Genomic DNA, 18,804 nt, shown 5'->3' with positions numbered 1-18,804 from the left:
CACAAGTTTTAAAAATTAGGTAAAAGGGACATTTCATTAATTAGTGATAATGATACATATTTTAAGAACCCACGTGTTTTAGTAATTTACAAAATACCCCCTCTTTTTTTCCCCCTGTTCCTCATCCACCCCTCAGCCCCATCCTCCCCCAAACTCCCCTCCTCCACGTCATCATCACCTCCAAACAAATGTTTAAACATTTATCTAAACAACTACCAAATATTTTCATATCTCGATCTCCAAAACAATTAGCAAATATTTTCATATTTCTCCAAACAACTAGCTGATATTTAAAATATTCTCATTGTTTTAACTAAAGAATCGTAAAAAACACCTAAACAACTTAGAGTTGTTTAAATATCTTCTGGTTGTTTGAACTAAACAACTTTTGATTGTTTAAACAATTTTTGGTTGTTTAAACAACTTCTGTTGTTTGAACTAAACAACTTAGGGTTGTTTAAACAACATCTCTTAGTTGCTTGAATAACTCATGTTTATATAAACAACATATCCTCTCTTCTCTTTTCATCAATTTTTTTTATAATTTTCACAATCAAATCGAAGTGAAGAAAAAAATTAGAATGACAACATCCGAAGAAGAAGAAGATGAAAACACAAAAAGTTTGAAAAGAAAGAGAAAAACGGAGAAGAAAAAAGGTAAAGAAGTTAAGGAAGAAGAAGATGAAAGGAAGAAGGAAGAACAACGTTTAAAAAAATGGAGAAAAGAAAAGAGAAGAGAGGAGGAAAATAGAGAATATAAGTTTAAAGGAAAAAGGAAGAACAACGTTTAAAAAAAATAGAGAAAAGAAAAGAGAAGAGAAGAGAAGAGAGGAGGAAAATGGAGAACAAAAATTTTTAAAAATACAATAAATGAATGGAATTTAAGGTTTAATTAAAAGTTTTTGATCTTTTAATTTTTATCCTAATTTTTTAAATATTTTAATTCAACCCTATATTTTCATAATTAACCTTTAATTAAATATTTATAACAAAAAAAAAAGAAATAGAAATAGAAATTCCCTATGCTTGGTTCTACCCTCAAAGATACCTTTTACCTCATTTTCCCAATTAAGTCAGCTAACTAATTTTCTCCACTTGCCCAACAATTTTTTTTCTTGGTTTCTTGATTTATTTCATTCTTTCTTTCTTTCTTTCTTCTATTTTAGATCCCCATGGATTGCATTGGGTTAAGCTCAGAATCCCCATATGTTCTTATGCTTAAAGCTGCTTTCTTGATACCCATTTCTCATTATTTAATCGGATTTCTGTTTTTACTCCTTGTATATCTCTATAATTTCATGGAAATGTACTTCATACAAGATTTATTCACTGGATTTAGGGGACAGCCTGTATCTTTGACCTTTAATTCTTGCTGTGACCTGTATCATGAGGTTGTTTCCAAGTGTAAAATTCTTCATGGCAGGTAAAAATTGAATAAGGGGGTGAAGAAGAAAAAATGAAATCTTGATCATTTTGGACATATGTGATGGTGATTTGTAATCTATTGCTTAATGCAGGTTTTCTTCTACTCCGTGGCTTTGCAGTCCTCATCTTCAGACTATTTTTTTGCAGTTCTTTGAAAGAGAATCTGCTTGCAATTATCAAAGGTGACAATTCACGTCTTAATTTTACTCTTCAGTTAGGACTTGGAATTGTGAAAAGAGAACATATTCTCATACCTATATATTTTTTACATAGTGAAGAACTGATTTTTGGTCACTGATGCATTCTTTGCCTCCAGACAGATATTTAAAACATCTGATGGTGGGACAATAGCTCTGGATTGGCTATGGAATGTGAATGGTAAAGTACATTTATGTCTACATATATTTGTCCATCGTGTACTGTTATAACGAGTAATATGATAGAACAACCTTTCATTTTAAAGCTTATAAGCCCCTAATTAAAAAGAAATAAAGAACTGGAATATGTATCAAAATATAGTTTTTGCTAATTTCTTTACAAGATTGAACACCTTTATGGAGTCGCATGGTAGATGTGTTGCTTCGTCATGGTGAACTTCCCAAATATGTTAGCTAATCGGTTCTAAAGGGTTTGAATTTAAGAAAACTTGGCACATAGTTCTAGTAGTTCATCTCAAAGATGAAGGATTAGTTAAACAGATTGCCCAACTTGGCCAGTGTATAAGATTAATTTAAGGAGGACAGATTAATAATTTCTTTGTTTTTTGAGGAGAAAATTTATGGGAAGAAAAAAGGGCGTATTATATTCTACTTTTTCCATTAATTTTTTTTATTGCAACAAACAGTCCTCGAAAAGGTTTTAGAAGTAAGACCTAAAATGCTCGAAAAAGTAAAAATAAAAATATAGTGGAAGAACCTCTCTTCCACCTCCATCTTTTAGGATGTGGAACCTTTTGAATTATTAAAATGAGCCATATAAGATTGAATTCCTAATTTTTGGTGCATTTGAATGGATAGAAATATAAGGGTTGTCTGAAGTAATCAGAGTGGTTCTAAATAGATTCAAATTATTTCTCCATTTTTCCTCATTATTGGATCTTATCCCATCATTCTATCAAAAAGTGGTTTTCCGTGCTTAGGTAACTTAGCTTTCTATTTTTTTTTCTCCAGACATCCTTGTGCTTTGATGTAGCTTATTCACGCACTTTATCAAGCCTATATCATAAATGACGTCATTGTATTAATTAAATTCTGATATAATGAAATAATATAATAAATGATTTAATTGACTAACGTCTACTTGTTAGCTTGCTAGCCAGGGTGGATTTGTTATATTGTTGTCGGCGTTAGCTCGTTGAAGTAGTTATGTTTAAGGGTCGAGTTGTTATTTTGTTGTTGGTGTTAGCTTGTTGATTTAGTTTTATTTAAGGGTGGCTTTGATATTTTGTTGTTGGTGTTAGCTCGTTGAAGTAGTTTTGTTTAAGGGTGGATTTGTTATTTTATTGTTGGTTGCCTTTAAATAGCACTTGATTTTATTCTGATATATATCTGCTAAATATGCGAGCTACTAGTTGTATAATCATTTGCTTTAAGAAGTACCTATCTTAAGTTACAAGCTTACACTAGACCGACTGAGTATTTTTGCACAACTAGATGAATGTTCTGGTTCTTTACTATCCCCTATTGTTTTATATATGCTATTTACAGGAGTAAATTGATGCCAATTTCTGCTTTTTAATTTGTTAGTTAAAATACCATCCATCAAAGTTTTTGATGGAGTTCAGAGTGATGATAAAACTCCCATCGTTCTGGTGATTCCTGGTTTAACAAGTGACTCTAATTCTGCTGTAAGCTTTCTTCCACTCTTTTTATATTCCTCTGAAATATTGAGTTTACATCTAGCTTTTGTCTCTTTCTCTCATGGAGATTTTTTTGTGCTTAAATAGTTCTTTGTTTCCTTGAATTATTATTCCTCTTCCTTCTCTTTTGTAAGCATGTTTCTTCTCTTTTCGTCTCTTGTCATTACCACTGTATACTGGTATCAGTTGAGTTCTATTATATGATTACTTAAGATTATGTGCTTTCGGTGGCAAATTTTAGCTTTAACTCTGCTTTAATTTAACAGTACGTCAAGCATCTTGCTTTCAAGATGGCTAAATCTGGATGGAATGTTGTCGTGAGCAATCATCGGGGTCTCGGGGAAGTGTCAATAACTGTGAGTACTCCTTCCTTAAGAAAGGATTTAATCTATTCCAGTTTAGTTTGCTTTGATAAGAGAAGATATGGTCTAGATTTTCTTCAGTTGAACTGCCTTTGAGAGGAGCAATGCTGTGAACTTTCTAATTTTGTGTTGCCGTTGCGTCAGCTTGTATTTTGATCTGAAACTGCCTTATTATTATTTCACAAGCACAAAACCATAAGATAGGTGCATATCTGCACAGCATTTAAGAATTATTTTTCCAGCTTCGTGCACCAATTTTCAATCTTATATGTGCTAGACTTCATGTTAGCAACCTAGAGATACAGATATTCTGTGCATCAATACATTTGCAGAATCCTGCAGAAGTAATCGGTCATAAGGAATAAACTAAGCGATACATACTTGGTTTAGTATTTCATATCTTGGGTTAAATAGAATATCACAGCAGCAATTGTGTATTCACATAGGATATCAGTAATAAGTATTGTACTTGCTCCCCGATCTAAGTGACACTTATGAATGAAGTTTCCTGTAGGTGGATTTAATACTTTGCTCCAGGAAGATGCTTATTTTTCAGTTGTCATCTCTAAGGGAATAAATTAGTCCTCTATATGTTGACCCAATTTTGACCATTCACAACGTATTTTTTTTTAAAAAAAAATTAAAAAAAATTAAAATAAAACTATGCATATATATTATTATTTTAAAATAATTTCGGTATATATATAATTATTGAACATTAATATTTTTATTATATATTCGAAAGTTATCTCAAAAAAGATTTTTTATTTTTAAACTTAATATTTTGTTAATTAGCTTGACTTAATTAATAGACTCACCTTTTTAAGTTAATTATTTTAATTCTAGCCTTTCTCAATTTTAAACAAATTAAAATAATTAGCTTTTATAAAATCATGCATATTTCAAGTTTTATTTTTAAATAATTTTGTCATCTTCATAATATATACAATCTCTATTATTTTAGTATCTTTTAGTAATATTCAAAATTGACCCGTAAAAGATTTTATTTATTTCTAATAATTATTTCATAAATTAATTAATTAATTTTACGTTTTCATTTCTTCCCCTAAATAACACATAATTAATTTTATCTTAACAACATTTTTAATTCTTCCATTAATACTATAACATGCAAATAATATATATCTTTCCCTTCATATTCCAACACTATTACTATTCTAATATACTCACCCCTTTCTATAAAACAATAAAATAAAAAATATATATAATAATAATAATAATAATAAAAAAAAATACTGCCCACCACACTTTGTCTCTTTAAAATTAAAAGTAATTAATTATATATATGTATATTCCGAAATTCAAAAATAAAAAATAAAAAATATTAATTAATAAATAAATAATTAGTTTTATTCTTCCGATAAAATAAATATAATATATGTATATATAATAAAAAATCCAAGCGTGCACCCCCTTCCCCATATATATTCTTCTGAAATATTAATAAAAAAAAAAAAATAATAAAAAATAAAAAAAACTGACACGCGTGCCCCCTCCCCATACCCTATATTAATATTATATTAATTAATCCATAATCTTTTGTCCCCTCTTCAATATATATATATATATATATATATATATTAATCCGAATTCCTTCTTTTTTTTTTAAAAAAATAAATAATAATAATAATAAAAAAATAAAAAAAATAAAAAATGTGTATTCTTCATCCGAAAAATAAATAAATAATAAATATATTAATTTCCCATCAATATATATATATATATATATATATATATATATATATATATATATATATATATATATATATATATATATTTCTTTCAGTATTTTTTCTTCTATTCATCCCGCATTATTTTAATATTTCGCCCCATTCCGCATTATTTTAATATTCTGTCGCATTATTTTAATAAACCTCCCATTAATTATATATTTCCACCGTTTCGCATTATTTTATCTTTTCGTTCCATATTATTTTATATTTTCGTTCCGCATTATTTTATTAATTTATCCACTCCGCATTATTTTAATCATCCACCATTTTCTATCATTCCCCTCTCCTGTCCGTGTCAGCCCCTTTTTTTTAGAGTGAGCACTTGGATAATGCGGAACGAAAATATAAAATAATATGGAACGAAAATATAAAATAATGCGGAATGGTGGAAATATATAATTAATGGGCGGTTTATTAAAATAATGCGACAGAATATTAAAATAATGCGGAATGAGGCGAAATATTAAAATAATGCGGGATGAATAAAAGAAAAAAAACTGAAATATATATATATATATATATATATATATATATATATATATATATATATATATATATATATTGATGGGAAATTAATATATTTATTATTTATTTATTTTTCGGATGAAGAATACACATTTTTTATTTTATTTTATTTTTTAAATATATTTTTATTATTATTTTTATTTTTTTTTAAAAAAAGAAGGAATTCGGATGAATATATATATATATATATATATATATATATATATATATATTGAAGAAGGGACAAAAGATTATGGGTTAATTAATATAATATTAATATAGGGTATGGGGAGGGGGAACGCGTATCAATTTTTTTTAATTTTTTATTATTATTATTTTTTTATTAATATTTCAGAAGAATATATATGGGGAAGGGGGTGCACGCTTGGATTTTTTCTTATATATACATATATTATATTTATTTTATCGGAAGAATAAAACTAATTATTTATTTATTTATTAATATTTTTTATTTTTTTTTGAATTTCGGAATATACATATATATAATTAATTACTTTTAATTTTAAAGAGACAAAGTGTGGTGGGCAGTATTTTTTATTATTATTATATATTTTTTATTTTATTGTTTTATAGAAAGGGGTGAGTATATTAGAATAGTAATAGTGTTGGAATATGAAGGGAAAGATATATATTATTTGCATGTTGTAGTATTAATGGAAGAATTAAAAATGTTGTTAAGATAAAATTAATTATGTGTTATTTAGGGAAAGAAATGAAAACGTAAAATTAATTAATTAATTTATGAAATAATTATTAGAAATAAATAAAATCTTTTACGGGTCAATTTTGAATATTACTAAAAGATAATAAAATAATAGAGATTGTATATATTATGAAGATGACAAAATTATTTAAAAATAAAACTTGAAAATATGCATGATTTTATAAAAGCTAATTATTTTAATTTGTTTAAAATTGAGAAAGGCTAGAATTAAAATAATTAACTTAAAAAGGTGAGTCTATTAATTAAGTCAAGCTAATTAACAAAATATTAAGTTTAAAAATAAAAAATCTTTTTTGAGATAACTTTCGAATATATAATAAAAATATTAATGTTCAATAATTATATATATATATATATGTATATATATATACCGAAATTATTTTAAAATAATAATATATATGCATAGTTTTATTTTTATTTTTTTAATTTTTTTTTAAAAAAAATTACGTTGTGGATGGTCAAAATTGGGTGTCAACAGCTGTCTCTCTTTGACTGAAGACGATGAAAGAGTTTTTGGACAAAGAAGTTGACATAATAGCCAATTTTGTCCCGATCATCAACGTTGAAATGACGTTTATGAAAAATAAATTAAAAAATTGTGAAAAATTGTGGGTGCATTTTGTTTCTGAGTTTCTAACAAGTCTCGAGTTTGCACAAGAAGTAAGCTAAATGCAGCTCTGGAGTTATGCCAGAATAATGTGGAGTGAGTTGAAAACACCGTCAATCATAAGATTGTGTCGGTATCAGTGAATGAGGAAAATGTTGACAGAGGTGGCTAAGGAAGAGAATAAGATTGAATAAATTAAGAATTATTTAAAAAAATGAGGTAAATAAAAAGATAGATAGTGACAATATAAAGAGATAAAAGTAAAATTAAAAATCTGGACTCGACAAAGGGCGAGAATATTATGAAGAACGAAGTAAAGGCTAGCCAAAAAATTATCTCAGTATCGAGTTATGACGAGACTGGATTTTAAAACCTGAATCATGGACTTAGGCTGAGTAGAGTTCGAGAATAGATTCATGACCGTTGTTGGTGAGTTTAACTTTCCAACAAATATCCCCGTGTACTGCTTAGAAACAGTTCCACGTTATGCTGCATTTTCTGCAAAACTTAAACTTGATAAGACAATTAGTAAATATTAAATATAAAGAAATGTGCAATAAGCTCATTGGAATGACACCTCTAGGGTGCGAGTATATGAAAATGCGGCCTTGCACGCCGTAATGATTTAATAAAATAAAGCATATGAAAAATAGAGTTTTAAGGCCGATGATTCATGATAATGGTGCCTTTCAGCAATGATTAATGAAATGAGGCCTTAACCCAAATGATTTATAAAGAATGCGACTTTAATGAAGATTGCAACTTCTCAAGTCAATGATTAATGAAAATGATGTCTTTGCAAATATTATAACTTTTGCAAGCGTTTTATACAATTGTATTTAAAGCATTTTTGCAAAGCAGTAGAAAGCAATTGAAAGCCATGTGGAGCACAATAAAGCATTTGAATATATCGAAAAGTATTAGTGCAGTGCATTTGATAATATTTGAAAGTATTAGTGCAGTGCATTTGATAATATATGAAAGCATTTGTGCAATACGTTTGAATATATCGAAAGCATTTGTGCAATGCGTTTGAATATATCGAAAGCATTTGTGCAGTGCATTTGAATATATTGAAAGCATTTGTGCAGTGCATTTGAATATACTGAAAAGCATTAGTGCAGTGCATTTGATAATGTTTGAAAGCATTTGTGCAGTGCATTTGATAATATTTGAAAGCATTTATGCAGTGCATTTGATAATATTTGAAAGCATTTGTGTAGTGCATTTGATAATATTTGAAAGTATTAGTGTAGTGCATTTGATAATATTTGAAAAGGATTAGTGCAGTGCATTTGATAATAATTGAAAGTATTTGTGCAATGCATTTGATAATAATTGAAAGCATTTGTGCAGTGCATTTAATAATAATTGAAAGCATTTGTGCAGTGCATTTGATAATATTTGAAAGCATTTGTGCAGTGCATTTGATAATAATTGAAAACATTTGTGCAGTGCATTTGATAATAATTAAAAGCATTTGTGCAGTGCATTTGATAATAATTGAAAACATTTGTGCAGTGCATTTGATAATAATTGAAAGCATTTGTGCAGTACATTTGATAATAATTGAAAGCATTTATGCAGTGCATTAGAAAGCATTTGTGCAGTGCATTTGAATATATCAGGAAGTATTAGTGCAGTGCATTTGAATATATTAGAAAGCATTAGTGCAGTGCATTTGATAATATTTGAAAGCATTTTTGCAGTGCATTTGAATATATCGGAAAGCATTATGATAATATTGTAAAACATTTGTGCAGTGCATTTGAATATATTGGAAAACATTAGTGTAGTACATTTGATAATAATTAAAAGCATTTGTGCAGTGCATTTGGTAATAATTGAAAGCATTTATGCAGTGCATTTGAATATATTAGAAAAGCATTTGGGCATGCATTTGAAGAAATTTCAAGATATTATATACTGCAATACCCGCATTAGAAAGGTGAGAGCCTATGAAATGTGCTGCAATACCCGCATTAGAAGGTGGGTGCCTATGAAAAGTGCTGCAATACCCGCATTAGAAGGTGAGTGCCTATGCAATGTGCTGAAATACCCGCATTAAAAGGTGGGTACCTTTGCAATGTGCTGCAATACCCGCATTAGAAGGTGAGTGCCTATGCAATGTGCTGAAATACCCGCATTAAAAGGTGGGTACCTTTGCAATGTGCTGAAATACCCGCATTAGAAGGTGGGTGCCTATGAAATGTGCTGCAATACCCGCATTAGAAGGTGGGTGCCTATGAAATGTGCTGCAATACTCGCATTAGAAGGTGGGTGCCTATGAAAAGTGCTGCAATACCCGCATTAGAAGGTGAGTGCCTATGCAATGTGCTGAAATATCCGCATTAGAAGGTGGGTGCCTATGAAATTTGTTGCAATACCCGCATTAAAAGGTGGGTGCCTATGAAATGTGCTGCAATACCTGCATTAGAAGGTGGGTGCCTATGAAATGTGCTGCAATACCCACATTAGAAGGTGGGTGCCTATGAATGTGCTGAAATACCTGTTGTATCCTATTAGAGGGTGGATGAACCCATATCCTATTTTAAGGTGGATGAACCCATATCCTATTAGAGGGTGGATAAACCCATATCCTATTTTAAGATGGATGAACCCATATCCTATTTTAGGGTGGACTAACCCAATATATGGTGCAAACTTGTAAATATGAATTTTGGTGCAATGCATTGAGATTGGTGCAATTTGTTTGTAGTAGAAAACATTGATAATCTAATATGGAAGGCCTGTTGCAATGTCTTTGCAGTACTTAATATTCCAAATGCAGTGCAGAGCTCGGTGTACTATCTTCATGAAAGCAAAATTCATAATATAGTCTTTGCAAGCTTGATGCAATGCCTTGTAGTAGCAATTATCCCACGTATAATGCCTCTTGTATTAGCAAACATTAACAGTGCAGTGTAGCATTAACAAAAATCCCTGGTGTGCTGCTCATAATTTAGGAACCTTCCACCTTGGTGACATTGATTTCCAAGAGATTCCTATGCTCAGAGAAAATTGTGAATTTCATATTTCATTCTTGATGATATTGCACCATTTGAATCTTGCGAATTCTGGTTTGATGTTGGGCTTCATGGTGCTGTCGTTCAAGAATAAATAAAAAATAGCCTCTGCATTACTCAAAGAAAATTTGTTAGTATAAAATAAAATGGTTGCCTTGCATTGAACCACGAAGTTTTGGCTTTGAATCTGCATTTCTTGTTGCTATGGCTTTGAAGCAATTTTGGCGTGAATATGGCTCGTAATCATAACCTTTGTATTTTCGAAGGATTATAGATCCTCTGCAAAGCTGTCCCAGTTTTTCTTTTGGGGAAAATGAATTTTTTATTTTATCTAGACCGAACCAACATGGGCGCCTACGTATCCCGCTTCCAATGGGAATCAGGTCATATGTAGTTCATTCAAAAGTCTAGAAAGGATAGCAAAAGAGTAGGTAGAAGATGAGAGAGAAGGCATGGTTAAACAAATATTTTGAGTTGAGCCGGAAGCCTTAGTGGTGGTAGGAAGAAGGCTAAAGGTATTTGTCAGATTGACTAATACATTTCTTCGAACCACATTCTTCTCGTTATCATCATTTTGTGCTTGCACTAATCCTATATTGTTGTTGAATGCTTTCAATTCTTCTGTCATTATATTTTCCCTTAATGCAGATTTGCAGCCAAAACAATATTCAATGCTAGACAAAAATAAAATAAAATTTTAGAAACGAAATAAAGTGTTAGCGCATGAGAATATACAAATGAAGATAAAGTAAAAAAAATCATGATTTCATAGAATAAGAGCTCTAGACTAGAGAAGATGATCTAAGTTTAGAACAAATTGACGAGAAAGGTTGACTTATGTCAAACAAAAAAAAATGTAATATTTGGGTAAGCGCAGAGTAGGTATGCAGCAGGTCAAGAATAAAGCATTTAAGAGTGTGGCTAACAACTAATTAATGGATCTAATAAGGAAGGTTTTTTAATAGAAAATATGTCAATACGAATTTGTTGAAACGCTTGAGATTAAGATAATTGATAAGGAAATTATGATCAATCAAGCGCACAAGGATTGGACTTGCTAAATTGAAGGATTGCGAAAAAAAATAAATCTATTTTAGTATAGGCGTATTAAAAATTATCGAGGATGGAAACAATGTCAATTGTAGACCTATGATATTCTCCTCGACTTGCATGCCAAAACTTGGAATTAGCAGATGCATAAAAGATAAATCTTGAAAATCCGTTATAGGAAAGACGCAAATATTTTGAATTAAGCTAATGAAAAATTGATAAAGTATTGCACTTGGACAATTTTTAAAATTGTGCAAAATAGATTTGGACATCTACTAATTTAAGAAGCAACAAATGGCCTGAAGATCACTAATAAATTGGAAGAGTTTGAGAGCATAAGCAAAACCTCCATGACTAGATTGAGTGCTAAATTATTTCTACAAAATATGAAACTAAAGAAAAATAGTTTGTTGTTAAAAAAAAAATTATATCCATAAAAGAGGAATTTGAAAGAGAAAAATAATAATAATCTAGAAAGGTAAAATTTGGCATCAGATTAGAAAAATTAGTAGTGAATCAACGTGCAAAACTATCACACCTAATGATGAACAATTAAGCCCATTTCAAAAGACTAAAAAATAATTTAAAAGTAAGTCGCGAACAGCCTTACCTTGCATTTCTGCCAGAGGCTGTTTCCAAAAAATTCTATCCCAAAATTAAATACAAAAAATAGAATTAAGCTTTATTACATGCCAAAAATAATAATAATAAAATTCTCCATCGCATCTAAGAATCTTCATTCCATTTACATGCTCATGGTTCAATCTCCGCAAGATAAAAGTTTGTGATCTTCATAGCTATCTACATCACAAAAGGATTAGTAATACCCTACCTCTTAAAGTTTAATTAATTTAGACAGATGGTCCATATTCTGGCACAACTATTTTTCAAATAATGCATATACAAATGATAAAAGTCACTTGGGATCGTGAACCCACCTAGACATTAGGATAAAGTTGACTAATCGACTTAATATACCAAGAATATTAAGCCTCCTAAGTTTGAATGATGCATGTCCTAAAAGGTGTTGGTCTAGCTCTATTCTAGGTGAATTAAGAGTGGGTTTACTAGACACAAGGTTCCCGAGCGGACAACTCGAGTGAGAAAGCTGCGCGGCCACACGGAAAAAGATCCGGACACTCCGCGCATATGCCAACTCTCCTAAATTTTGGATTTTGAAGAAAAATTTGTGGGTGCGCAAAACACACCTCACGTGTACGTGTGATCGTGTCAATTTTCCAGAATTGGAGGAAGTATGAACGAAATGACAATTTATATAAAGCAATAACAAATAAACAATTTATATAAAGCAATAACAAATAAGTAATTTATATAAAACAATAACAAATAAATTATATCACATGAGCAGGATAAACACAGATTAAGCAATTTAAATAAAATAAGCAAATAAGCAAATAAAAAAAATTTATTAACCTAAGTCAGTTGTGGTTTAGAACTTAAGTCCCCAGCGGAGTCGCCAAACTGTTATACCCCATTTTAACACGAGGTCAAACGGTGTACAACATATTGGCGACTCCTTAAAATTAAATAATTTAGGAATTATCAATATGTTGTACACCGTTTGACCTCGTGTTAAAATGGGGTATAACACTATATGCCCTAGGAGGGTGGTCATTCTTCATGATTCTGTTACTAGATTGCATTTTTTGCAGCATGGCTAGAAGCTGTCCCTGAGGAAATTTAAGAAATTGAGAATTCATTGATGTTATATGGTGTCTCTCATCTCTGTAGTTTCTTATTGCTCCTCTTGAAATCTATTCTGTATTTTTTCTCAATGGAATATTCATAAGACTTGTGAAACTTTAGTATTGATTTTAATGCAGCAGTCTAAGGTGCATAACTTTGCTAGTAATATGTTTATTGTGTTAAAAATATAGAGTATGTACATTATTGACCAATGAAAGTTAAAGATTCATGATATCTTGATGGCAGTCTGATCGCCTCTATAATGCCGGATGGACGGAAGACGCCCGCAAAGTCATTGACCATCTCCACACCCAATACCCTCAAGCTCCTTTATTTGCTGTTGGCACTAGCATTGGTGCTAATGTTCTGGTACAAAATTAATTTGTTATTGAATATTTTGTTAGCTTTCCTAATATGAGCACAAAATTGTGTGTCACTGCTGTGCTAAATGATATGCTTACCTGAAAACTGAAACTAAATTTGAAAGATAAGGGAAGAGTATTATCATAGGTTCTTAAAGTAAATATCTTATTGTTGTCAGGATGGTGCATATAAACAAGCATATGATAACTGTCTATATGGCTATCATAATACTTTAGTTGTCAGTTCTTCAAAGTTATGTAGTAATTACCTAGTGTATAGCAACATTTTGACCATTACAAAAAAAATTCCTAATTTAGTAACAAAGTTGCATCAAAACAAGATTATTCTCAGTTTACTGGTTGGTCCATCTTCTTTAGTTTGATATGTTACAAGCCTTGACCGTGAATGGATGTGCTGAAGATTCAAAGGCTTTAAGTAAATGCTTCTAAATTTTGAGCAACCAATAAGTTCAAGTGTATGCAATGTGGCAATCGTTCAGTACGAAGCCAACAACTATATTATTGACATTATTAATAATTTCCAGGTAAAATATCTTGGTGAGGAAGGTGTTAATACTGCTATTGTTGGGGCAGTTGCAATCTGTTCTCCTTGGGACCTTTTGGTTAGTAACTGGATTAACTAATATGCATGCTTTGAATTTTTGTATGGTATTGGTGGATTGTCAACTTCCTTGATTTCATACATGTCATTCTTTATCTGGTATATCTACCCGCTAAGTTGGATTCTTTCTTGGGTTAAGGGTTGTTTTGGATGGTATGATCTGTTAGATTATCAATCCCGAAAGAGTTTGTCTAGTCTGAAACAATTCAGTGGAAGTTCTAGATGAAGATAGTGATAGCAGCAACATGGTTTAATAAAGTCAAATTAGTCATTTCTTAAGTTGATTCTGTACCACAAGGACCTATGCTCATTTTTCATGACAAGATTTATCTGTCTTTGGTTCTTTATTTTCTCCAGATTGGTGACAGGTTTATTAAGCGCAGGTTTGTACAGACATCCTATGACAAAGCTTTAGGAATTGGATTAAAAGTTTATGCCGAGCTGTAAGTGATGGCTTTGTTGTTGTCTGTGACTGCATTAACACTAAACTCATTCTATGTCAAAACTAGTGTACTTCTATTTGAGTTGGCCTTAATTCAGGTGTCCTAATTCTTTTGTATGGTGAAATCTGAGTTTTGCAGGCATCGGAGTAGTTTGCCTCGTCTGACAGATTGGGACAGCATTTCTAAGGTCATTTATTTTCTTATTGATCTCATTTCAGTGCTTTAATTTCTCTGTCAACACGTAAATCAATCAACCAACTGAGCCTCAATTCCAAACTAGTTTAAAATACATGTATCTTCTATATCCATTCGGCACTTGGGCTGGTTCCATTCATGGAACCCCTTTCCATTTAAAACTAAATCCGTGTGTATAGCACGTGCCTAGGGGAGCACGTCTTAGCAAATCCAATGTTAGGAGGATTTATAATATTATGACTATTTAACTGCTAAATAAAAATGATATTAGGATTATTTATATGCTGCGATCAGCTATGTAGAACTCGCATATGTGGAGTTCCCTAATTAAAACATATTGTGCTATTCTAATTTTTGAGGTTTGCGCCCAAACTATAGGTGTCCCTGTAAAGAAAGTTATGGAGACTCTAGGAGATAAAGGACCATACTGCTGACTTAACATAGAATGGTGGCTGGTGGGTCATTTAAGCAAATACTAACAAGTGGAAAGACGTGAAATAATATGCTATAGAAGTGCTTTTGTTAAAAGTAAGTAAATATGAAATCTAACTTCTGGTGGGCAAAATGATTTTTTTAGTACCAAGGAAGTATGACAAAAGATCAAATATAAAGTCCAATGGACGTACTATTTTGTATGTGAACACCTATACATTTTATTTTAGTTTCGGGTGTTCCTCTTGAGATGAAACATCTATTACATAGAATATATGAAAGAAAAAGTAGGGTAAAAGTAACCTTTGATGCTCTTTGAACTTTTAAAACCATTGCAGTATCAAGAAGCTAAGTTAACACAGGCGCTCTCTGATAAACGATTGGATAAAATATCCTAATCCTAAGTAACTTAAAGGATGCGATAAAGTCTTCTTTTTCAATGCGTGTATTACTACCACCACATTTCTCTAAGTCCCTTGTAAAAAAGTTACTAATTTCGTTATAATTAATGCAACTAACAAATAGATGATCTATTTTTCGTGTATTGCTTATTCTGATGGCTTATTTTTTTTGTTTCTCATGTAGATATGTTGTATCAGAGACTATGACAAGCATGTCACTTGTGTTCTTAATGCTTTTGAGGTAACACAAGTTATCCTCCATTTTCAATACGTTTGTCCAATGCCTAATTAAATGATCAGCATTTTCGCCGTCCCCTCTCCCCCAAGACTGTTGATACATATTACAGGAAAGTTAGCTGTAGCAGTTATATAGGAAATGTGAGGGTTCCCCTCCTCTGCATTACTGCCTTGGATGATCCAGTCTGTTCAAGGGAAACAATTCCATGGGATGAATGTCGGTATGTCGTCGTTTGTGTTGCAAAGTCTCTCGTTTTAGCTTCATTTTCAAATTTCTAGATAGGATAAAAATGTCGTTACCAATGTGAAGCAGTACAACTGAAAGATTATATGGTTGTCTGGAAGACGATGTTACTGTATGGTTACTAACTACATCATTCACCCCTGACCTTGTAGCCAAATCTCTTTTACACACCAGTTCTACATGAACCTTTTACATACCAAACGTTTCTCCGAGTGTTCTTAATACACACCACTTCCATTTTAAAGCTTTTTTTCCCTCTTTTTTCACTTCAGTCACTATTTATAGCTAGTTATAATAGGAAGGGAAAAGGGTCTGATATACCCCTTAACTTTGTTATTTAGAGTTGATACACCCCTCGTTACAAAGAGTGACTCAGATATACTCGTACCGTTGCACATATGAATCACATATACCCTTTTCCTCTAAATGACAAAGTGAGTCATCTTTTGTGTGTAAAACATGTGGGTGCCACACAGTAAAAGTGGTGTGTTTAAGACATACTCGGTGAAATGTTTGGTGTGTAAAAGGATTTGGCTTCTTGCTAGGGAGTGCAACTATTTCTATCGCTAGCTGGATGTTCAGTGAAGTAATTATTCTGAAAATACATAATCTACCTGTTAGTGTAACGTTTAAACCTATTTCAATGTCATCTTCATATCATCTCCATATGCTCATGAGGCCTGAGGATCATATCTTTTTGCTTTAAATACATATCTGTGTGTTCTGCTACTGTAAAATATATAGCATGACAACGTGATTCTCTTTCAGGGCAAACAAAAATGTCGTACTAGCTACCACACAGCATGGGGGACACTTGGGACATCTTGAAGGGATGACCGGCAAAAGCCTCTGGTAATATATGTTCCTCTCGTCGCAGATATCGTTTTTGGCATTCAAATTTATTTTACTTTTTGTTTTTGTTCAATCTAATTATCACTGCATCTCACTATTATTCAGTCATCTCAATTCTTTTAGCATGTGAAAATGTTCTATAACCAAGGATCCAGAAAAGAAATGAGTTCTCTGTGAGATAGACTTTATGATTGTAGGGGACCTGAATTAGTGAATTGAGTAATATCTGTGTCATAAGTATTCAGATGTATCGCTTGTAGCCCTTCAAGTTTTGTATCGAAGTGTCTGGTGACTAATCAGTAGTGACATCCATGATGAGAACAAATTATCATGTCCTCCTTATGTGCAGGTGGGTTAGGGCCGTTGATGAATTCCTTACTGCTTTGAACTCCAGCTCATTGATCCTTAGAGAAAAGGTATGCAGAATTTCAAACTCACTCGCCTTGAAATTGCTCATGATTTTAAAGAAAGCTTATATAGTTAATTGGCTATATTGATTGAATAGGTCTAGTCGTAAGTCATCGTGAAGGCCCTAGGTGAATTCTGATATATCAGCATGATATTTTGGGAACCTTGAAAGTTATGTCTTATGTCATTGTATTATGCAGATACAAAATAACACAGTGGATAGTCCACTGAAATCAATTGATGAGGCACCATATGTGAATATAAGAGAAGACGGTTTAGTGACTGCATTTAGCAACGAGGCATCAGGTGAATCAGGAAATGAGCAACTGGTCAAAGATGACATTAGTGTTAACAATGGCACGGTGCAACAAGAACCAAATGCAACGACTGAATTTGATCCTGTTCGTGGCCCAAATATTAATGCAATGATGGTTCCTGTTAAAAATTGTCTAAATCAGCTTTCTCGGCGAAGTAAGATTTCAATGTGGGTACTTGCATGTGTTGCAATCACAACCACATGGCCAATTCTTGGTTTACTGTTTTACAAGAAAAAGCTGCGCAACAATTTTACTTCATCCTCAATGAAAAGATGACGATGTCATGATACATGTGGCCATATGCCTATGTTATATTCATTATTGTTGTTGATACATTGATCATACAATCCCTGGAGAAGGGAAAAGCTGAGATCCAAAGTCGGAGAATTTTAAGTATCTCATTTATTCTAAAAGTAGTAGAGTTACTAAGGCTGTACTATTTCTTATTTGGTACTTAAAAATGATCATACGTAATGAATAAGAGCTATTTATTTGGCTGCTTTTATGTAAGTCTTTGTAAGAGAAGCTTTAACCATTCTGCTGATTTTACATCTCCGAATCTGATATATCAGACATATATTTCAAGCTATATATACTAACATTGCGCAGATAGTATGTTAGGTTGAACCTGAATCACTTTCTATATATTCACTACTTGTTTATATCAAAAGCAAGATGATGATTGATGATAAATAAGCTAAGGTTGATTACCCTTTTCTTAAGAGAATAAGAGCATCCCATTGATAGTTCTTTTTCTCCTCTTAAAAAGAAGGCGGCATTTACAATGGTATAGTGACAAAAGCTTTGAAAATCTTTTTTTTTTCTATATCCAGACGATAGAAAAAAATCAACAATAATGTCTACGTAATGTATACAATATGATATGAAAAATATGTATTAAAAAATATCTAATCGTATAACTATGTTCCACACTTTATCACTCACACATCTATCATGTGTCACTTCATATTTGCACCATGTGTCTTTATGCATGTCTATCATGTGTCTCATTCAAAAATAATAATACATATCTTGATAATTTGCTAACATTCTACCCCCTTTTGCTTCAATACTTTTTTTGAGATCCCCAATGGATTGCTCTGAATCCCCTTATGAGCTTATGCTTAAAGCTGTTTTCTCCATACCCATTTCTCATTATTTATTGGGATTTCTGTTTTTACTCTTTCTATTTCTTTATTATTTCGTGGAGATGTACTTCATACAACATTTATACACTGGATTTAGGGGACAAC

At 31.5% G+C, this 18,804-nt stretch overlaps 1 protein-coding gene across 1 annotated transcript; it reads left to right on the top strand.

Annotated features, from left to right (window-relative positions):
• Positions 1-1,054: 1,054 nt before the first annotated feature.
• On the top strand, positions 1,055-18,110 carry LOC129885887 (embryogenesis-associated protein EMB8-like). Its single transcript, XM_055960355.1, has 14 exons — positions 1,055-1,423; positions 1,518-1,607; positions 1,742-1,803; positions 3,171-3,271; positions 3,550-3,639; positions 13,285-13,407; positions 13,946-14,023; positions 14,380-14,465; positions 14,604-14,652; positions 15,678-15,734; positions 15,821-15,951; positions 16,743-16,826; positions 17,176-17,242; positions 17,435-18,110. Exons 1-14 carry the CDS (start codon positions 1,173-1,175, stop codon positions 17,825-17,827), a joined length of 1,662 nt encoding a protein of 553 aa, XP_055816330.1. The 5' UTR covers positions 1,055-1,172; the 3' UTR covers positions 17,828-18,110.
• The last annotated feature ends 694 nt before the right edge of the window (positions 18,111-18,804 follow it).

The sequence above is a fragment of the Solanum dulcamara genome, chromosome 4 (genome assembly GCF_947179165.1).
Source record: "Solanum dulcamara chromosome 4, daSolDulc1.2, whole genome shotgun sequence".
In the NCBI taxonomy this organism is placed as follows: domain Eukaryota; kingdom Viridiplantae; phylum Streptophyta; class Magnoliopsida; order Solanales; family Solanaceae; genus Solanum; species Solanum dulcamara.
This window is presented reverse-complemented; position numbering and strand designations above follow the sequence as displayed.

Bases quoted from the DNA above. Each gene is read 5' to 3' on its own strand.
- LOC129885887 (XM_055960355.1), top strand. From the start codon at position 1,173: ATGGATTGCATTGGGTTAAGCTCAGAATCCCCATATGTTCTTATGCTT. The intron at 1,804-3,170 runs GTAAAGTACATT...TTAATTTGTTAG, and splicing joins TTGGCTATGGAATGTGAATG to TTAAAATACCATCCATCAAA. The intron at 14,466-14,603 runs GTAAGTGATGGC...TGAGTTTTGCAG, and splicing joins TTAAAAGTTTATGCCGAGCT to GCATCGGAGTAGTTTGCCTC.